Genomic DNA, 7,500 nt, shown 5'->3' on the forward strand with positions numbered 1-7,500 from the left:
AGAGAGAGAGAGAGAGAGAGAGAGAGAGAGAGAGAGAGAGAGAGAGAGAGAGAAGAGATGCACACAGATACCCTACTCCCCCCAGACACACACACACACACACACACACACGCCCACTCACCTGCTTCACCACGCCCACCAGCAGCTCGTCCACGTTGTGTTGGATGCCGCTAGATGTCTCTATGAATTTGCAGTCGTGGTTCCTTGCCAGTGATTTGCCCTCTGTAGGAAGATCAGATGTGTGTTACTCTCCCTGTCTCTCTGTCTTTCTCTGTCTCTCTGCTTAAAAGTGATCGAACAGTGTATAGAGTCAGGTTAAGTTTGGTTAGGTTTGGTTTGGTTAGGTTTGGTTAGGTTTGGTTAGGTTTGGTTAGGTTTAGTTAGGTTTGGTTAGGTTTGGTTAGGTTTGGTTATGTTTGGTTTGGTTTGGTTAGGTTAGGTTAGGTTAGGTTGGGTTAGGAAAGAAAGCTTGAAGAAAAGAAAGGAAGAGCAGTGAAAAGAGGAAGAAAGAGAAGTGTAGGGAAGAAAAGAAGAGAGGAAGGTTAAGACGAGAGGAAGGTTAAGTTAGGTTTGGTCAGGTTAAGTTAGGTTAGGTTTAGTTCAGTTAGGTTGGTACGCACTTGTGAATTTAGGTGATGGATGAATCTCTCTCTCTCTCTCTCTCTCTCTCTCTCTCTCTCTCTCTCTCTCTCTCTCTCTCTCTCTCTCTCTCTCTCTCTCTCGCAAAGTTTTACTGAATACGGGCGTTTTTTGTAAGATAAACTATTTCTAGTGACAATCTTACGGTTGTAGTGACAGACTAACAACATTTCTACATCATTAACCCGAAAAAAAAACTCTTAAAAACCCGGAAATTCATCTTTGTGGCCTTAAAAAGTAATCATGGCGAGAGAGAGAGAGAGAGAGAGAGAGAGAGAGAGAGAGAGAGAGAGAGAGAGAGAGAGCAAATTTTCCTATATATCCTCCGTTCCTCCCTTTTCCGTTTTACCTGTCGTGTTCACCAGTCTAGAGCGCGCCAGGTCCACCTTGTTCCCCACCAGTATGACGGCTTTCTCTTTCGTGTAGTTCTCCCGCCAGAGGTACGTGATGATGTCCTCGCCCTTCTTGAATGACCCCTTGTCCGTGATGGAGTACACGATAATGCAGGCGTGGGGATCATAAGTCGACAGGCAGTTCTCCACCTAAGGAAGATTGACAAGGGCTATAGTTTCTCATTCCACGTGTTTCTCAATTGTTTTTTTCTTCTTTTTTATTTTTCTTCTTTTTCTACGTATTTTTTTTCGGGGTATTGGGGTCCTAGTGCATGTTGTTGGGGTTCTGAGGAAATAAATAGATAAAAAAAAGAAAATTGATTGTCTCCCCCCATAAAATATCTCAAAATTTTCAATCTCCTCACACTTCCAATTCACAATATACCAGAAAATTTTACACACATGCCCTGCTATTCTGAAGTGCCTGAAAAAAAAAAAAAAGCATTTAATTAAGTCACCCCATCAACTTTTCAATTTTCTATTTTTAACAAGTGTGAGAGAAAATGGATGTTTTGTGGGAGTTTTACAGGAGAAACAAATTTACTACCGTGAGTGGAAGGGAGGCGTGAAGGAGTGGATGAGAGGGAGGTAGTGAGGGAGATAAAGAGAGAGAGAGAGAGAGAGAGAGAGAGAGAGAGAGAGAGAGAGAGAGAGAGAGAGAGAGAGAGAGAGAGAGAGAGAGAGAGAGAGAGAGAGAGTACCTAGATAATCGAAAGAATAATGAATAACAGGACAAATAAGCCAATAAACAATAAAAAAAGAGTCAAGAGAATAGAGAAGATGATAAATATAGAGTAAATGAGTAAGAAAGAGTAAAGAAGCGACATAAAATAAGTGAATAGACGAAAGATGAAGAAAAAATGAATAAAAATGAATAACAGGACAGTTAAGCCAACAAACAAAGAAAACAACAACAAAATAAACGAGTAAACAGAATAAGGAAATGAATAATAGGCACTTAGGTCATCAGGAGAGGGAGTAGATGAGTCACACAAGTAAGGATGAGTAAGGATGAGTCACGTACAGACATCTCGTGGGCTGGATGGTCGATAAAGATGACCTCACTCTCTTCACCATCCAGCAAAACTGACACACTCTTCTCTCCAAACTCGTCATCTAAGGGAAAGAAGGAGTGAGTGAGTGAAGGAGTGAGGGAGGGAGGGAGGGAGGGATGGGGTGGCAGAGGGAGTAAGGGAGATAGTGAGGCAGTGACATGAGGAAGTGAATGAGGGAGAGAGGAGGTGAATGAGGGAGGGAGGGAGGGAGGGAGGGAATGGAAAGAGATATATCAGTGATGAAAGACAGGAAATTTCTTTTTTTTTTTCCTTTTTTTTTCCTTCTTCTTCTTCTTCTTCTTCTTCTTCTTATCATCATCATTATTGTTGTTGTTGTTGTTGTTGTTGTTGTTGTTAGGTTTAGTATTAGCAGTATCAGTAGTAATAGTAATACAATTTTTATTATGAGAGAGAGAGAGAGAGAGAGAGAGAGAGAGAGAGAGAGAGAGAGAGAGAGACGAGGAAAATATTACCCACAATTCGTACCATCACCGTAGTTAGGTTATTACAGTATTACTTTTATTACACGAGAGAGAGAGAGAGAGAGAGAGAGAGAGAGAGAGAGAGAGAGAGAGAGAGAGAGAGAGAGAGAGAGAGAGAGAGAAATATGCCTGTCAGTGTGTTATGAGTCGAGTGTAGCGTAGGTCAGTCACCCAGTCTGGCCAAGAAGTGAGACCGTCGACCTTCTGTTATTTCCTACTGTGTTCTCTTTGCTCCCTCAAGGTCTGTTTCTCAAAGGCCACAAGACTCTTCCTTCCAATCTCACCGTTACTGAAACCTCGAATAAACGGAATCACAATATTATTTTCTATAGTGGTAATTTAGCGGGTTTACGTCATCAGTGGCAAAAACGACCACGAAAACTCAACTCATAGATGTTTTGTGAGAGTTTTACAGGAGAAACAAATTTACTATCGTGAGTGGAATTTATATAGCCTTTGAAAACAGTCTGGATAAAAAATGAAGTGAATTCTCAAGCTTTCATAATTCTAGGGATCATTTGACGTTGAACCTACATCGAGTAATAAAAATATGCACGAGAATCCAGTTAATCATTTACATAACGTTTAAAAGTCCGAATAATAGTGTAGAACGTTCAAGAATATCCTCCCAGACTCGCACATTTTAACACACACAGTCCAGCCCACTCGCATCGTAAAACCCACTTAACAAAGTTTTTTAATTTGCACTTGCTACCCAAACAAGCCATCACTCCCCCAGCGGCGCCGCGCAGGACCCACTCCAGCAATGATTAACATTCCGGAAAGGAGGCGCTCTAGTTCTCTCTCTCTCTCTCTCTCTCTCTCTCTCTCTCTCTCTCTTGGCCCGACTCACTAAGACTTCTCATGCTAATTCTTCTTTCCTCATTCCATTATTTTACATCTCATTCTACCTTTTCCCTTGTTTTTTCCTCCTCCTTCACGTTGTTCCTTCCATCTATCCTATCCTTCTTCTTACTCTTCTGTATTTTCCCCTTCTCTGTTGCTTTGTTTCTTTCTTTATCTTTAATTTCCTTCCTTCCTTTCCAAAGACATGTGGAAATCTGATCCGCGCGCTGCCACCATTTGTTCTCACCGCGCCGTAGTTCAATGAAATCCTCACCCTAGCTTTCCTTCACCCTTCCATCTCCCTTTTCCACCTTATTTCAAATCCTGACATTCTTCCTCTTTTCAATTTTTCACCCTTCTGGCATTCTCTTGCACCCTGTTTCTCACCCTGGCACTTTCTAACACTCAGATGCAGCGTTTTCTACACCCTGACATACCCTGACACTACCTTCCACACTTACCTTACTTTATCTCATCAAACACCCAATTCCACACCCTGCTTTGTACCCTCCAGACCCCTTGTATCACCATCTCGCACCCTTTACTACACCCTGACACCCTGACACACACACAATATCTCACACTAGTACTCTGTAATGCCCTCTACACACCCTGACAGTCTCTCCAGCCTCTCCACACACACTCATCCACACCCTGACACAATCATGTACCTATTTCACACACACTGGTTTAGCTTACCCTTTAAACACCCACCCACCACCTATTCCCTCCCATGCAGTAATAGAGGCACACTTCCAGCTTGTCAGGCTCCCAACACAGCCAGGTTACGAGGTTCACTTCATCAGGCGTTATGCAAATCAGGTCGCTCGTCTAGCACCGTGACCTGCTTGGCGCTAAGTGGTGCTGCTGTGGGGCGGGGGGTTGGGGGCGTAAAGAGGGCAAGCAAGGGCAGGCGTGGGTGAATTTGGTTATCCTGAAACTTCGGCAATATGGTTGGTTAGACGTGTGGGTTTTCGTATTAAAGCGTTTGGGTAAGAATAGCAGTTTTTTTTTTCTTCTTTTTTTCTTTTTTTCTTTGATTGATTTATTGATTTATTGATTTATTTATTTATTTATTTTATTAGTAGAGTTTTTTTTATGTACTCTTTAATCGAACTGTCTTCTTTCTCTACTTTCTTTATATATTGATTTTTTTCTTAATATCTTCGTATTGTTTTTGTTATGATTTTTGTTTACTACCACTACTACCACTACTACTACTACTACTACTACTAATACTACTACTGTTACAATTCCGTACAGTGCTATCAATAAGGTTGAGGGCAATAAAGTTAATAAGATAATTGAAGAAGGGGGAAGGAGGAGGAAGAGAGAGAGAGAGAGAGAGAGAGAGAGAGAGAGAGAGAGAGGGAGAGGGAGAAGATTGTTGGGGTGCCATAAATGTCTCAGGAAATTAGAGAGAGAGAGAGAGAGAGAGAGAGAGAGAGAGAGAGAGAGAGAGAGAGAGAGAGAGAGAGAGAGAGAGAGAGAGAGAGAGAGAGAGAGAGAGTACTGAATATCATAACAAATCAGTCTTTCTCGTAAATATTTTGTCAGTTTCAATTAACTTTAACATTCATTATTATTGTTTATCCAAGTAATTATCCACACAGTAATCCACCTTTCTTTATCCACCAAATAGCCACACTCCATCATTACCCATCCTCTGATCCACTCATCCACTCATCCACTTAACCAGCCTCTCATCCACTCATTATCTCACCTATTCATCCTTTTACCCTTTCAATCAATCATCCCACTCATCCACTTACCCATGCACTCTTCCACACACTCATCCATTCACCCACTTATCCACACATCCATTCATTGATCCAAACTCATCTTCATTTCCCACTCTCTGATCGATTCATCCACTCATCCACACGCTTATCCACCCAGCCACTCACCCGCTTATCCACACATCCACATTCGTCTAATCTTACACTTTTCAACCACTCATCCACACTCCCTCTCACTCACACACCCTTTCACTCATCCACACAAACAACCACTCAATCAGTCAACCTTTCCCTCATCCACTTGTCCTCTGGTCCTTTCATCCACCCACTCATCCACTCATCCACTCACCTAGAGACGCGTCATAGGTGTTGATGTACTCAGATGTCATGAACTGGTTGACGAGGGAAGACTTGCCCACGCCAGTCTCCCCCAGAAGCACAACCTGGGGGGGAGGAGGAGGAGGAGGACGAGAGGGGGTAGGAGGAAGAGGAAGAGGAGGAGAGGGAAAGTGGTATTAGTAGAGAGGAAAGTCATTGCGAGGAACGATACGAGGAGGAGGAGGAAGAAGAGGAGGAGGAGGAGGAGGAGGAGGAGGAGGAGGAGGGTGAAAGAAAACGGTATTAGAGAGTGAGGACAATAATGGGGAGGAGGAAGAGGAGGAGAACGAGGTGAGTAGGAGGAGGAAGAGGGAATGGAGAAGGAGGAGGAGGAGGAGGAGGAGGAGGAGGAGGATAGGGTAAGAGAAAAAAACATTATTAGATGGGGGAAAAAAAATGATTGGGAGGAGGAGGAGGAGGAGGAGGAGGAGAAGTAGGAGGAGAAAGAATAGGATGAAAGAAGAACGAAGAGGTAATAGAGATATGAAGATAGCAGGAAGGGAACGTAGAGAGGAGGAGGAGGAGGAGGAGGAAGAAGAGGAGGAGGAGGAGGAAGAAGAGGAGGAGCATTGACAGACCCTAACAGCTTGCCTTAATATGTTGGAAATGGAGAGAAAAAGGGAAGCAGCTCACAACTTTAAATGTATTAGAGAGAGAGAGAGAGAGAGAGAGAGAGAGAGAGAGAGAGAGAGAGAGAGAGAGAGAGAGAGAGGGAGAGGGAGAATTTACATATGCATACCATAAATAGTGAATCAATGAGAGGAAATTCACTCACACACTCCTCCTCCTCCTCCTCCTCCTCCTCCTCCTCCTCCTCCTCTTAGTTGGTGATTAAAATTTTTCTCCCAGACTCTCACTCTCGCTCACCCTAACTAACCTAACCTGCATTATCTTACACCCTAACACTCTTCTCTCACTCTCCCTCACCCTAACTAATCTAACCTGGATCATTCTACACCCTGCCTCACCCTACAGACGTCCACCCTGCACTGTCACCCTATTCCACACCACGCTAGTCTCCTCTCACTCTTCTGGCCAAAAATACACGCTTTTTTTTACACCCTAACCTAAAGTACACTCTATTTCTCACCCTAGCACTCTTCTTCCTCACCCTAAGGACTCTCACCCTGTATTTAGCCACTTCCAGGGAGGACTCTGAGGATACGTAGGATGAACCACAGCAGGATCCTTCAAAGGGTGACCGCTCGCCGCTTCTTCCACTCCTACTTGATGGTCTGTGAGGGAGAATGATGGGAGAGAAAGGGAGAGGGAGAAGGAAGGTGCGGGGAGTCAAGGAGGGTGAGGTACAGAGGGTAGGATAGAAGGAAAGGAGAGAAGGGGAGGGAGGAGGAGGGGGTATTTAGGATAGAGAGGTGGAAGGAAGAAAGGGAGGAAGAGTAGAAGGAAGAGGAGTCAAGTAAGGAAGGAAGGAAGGGAGGAATGAAGGAAGGGTTGGATGGTATTGGGGGAAGGAATGTGAGAGAATGAGAGAGAGAGAAGAGGAAAGAGAGATAAGGTGGAGGAAAGAACGATAAGATACAGGAAGGAAGAAAGGAAAGGGAAAAAAAATGAAAGAGAGAGATAGAGAGATAGAAGATAAAGCATGGAAGATGAAAAAAAACAAAAACAAAAGAGGGAAAAATTAATAGATAAGCAGATAGATAAATAGATAGATAGACAGATTGACAGACAGACAGACAGACAGACAGACAAATTGAGTGATTGATAGATATTGGAAAACAAAGAAAAGAGAAAGAAAGTAAAGAGAGGAGGGAAGAAGATAAGGAAGAAAGATAAGAAGAGGAAGAGACAGGTGTGTTTTGAAGGAAGGAAGAGAAGGGAAGGAGAGGAAGAAGGGAGAACAATGGGTAAGGAAGAGAAAGGGAGGGAAAGGAGGAGGTTTAATAGGGGAGGGGAGGGAGAGATGGAGAGAGAGGAGGAAAGGAAGGAGGAAGGGAGGAGGATAAGA

The 7,500-nt window shown here is 43.5% G+C and overlaps 1 protein-coding gene across 3 annotated transcripts in view; it reads right to left on the minus strand.

Annotated features, from left to right (window-relative positions):
- Positions 1–7,500, minus strand: part of LOC135091326 (GTP-binding protein REM 1-like) — an 86,002-nt gene that overhangs the window by 1,881 nt on the left and 76,621 nt on the right. For all 3 annotated transcript variants that reach the window (XM_063988863.1, XM_063988864.1, XM_063988865.1), the window contains 5 exons: positions 6,658–6,766; positions 5,503–5,596; positions 2,056–2,147; positions 989–1,181; positions 122–222 (listed from right to left, as the gene is read on the minus strand). In XM_063988863.1, the coding sequence (XP_063844933.1) occupies positions 122–222; positions 989–1,181; positions 2,056–2,147; positions 5,503–5,596; positions 6,658–6,766 (589 nt within the window). The remainder of the gene's footprint in view (positions 1–121; positions 223–988; positions 1,182–2,055; positions 2,148–5,502; positions 5,597–6,657; positions 6,767–7,500) is intronic.

The sequence above is a fragment of the Scylla paramamosain genome, chromosome 37 (genome assembly GCF_035594125.1).
Source record: "Scylla paramamosain isolate STU-SP2022 chromosome 37, ASM3559412v1, whole genome shotgun sequence".
Lineage (NCBI taxonomy): Eukaryota > Metazoa > Arthropoda > Malacostraca > Decapoda > Portunidae > Scylla > Scylla paramamosain.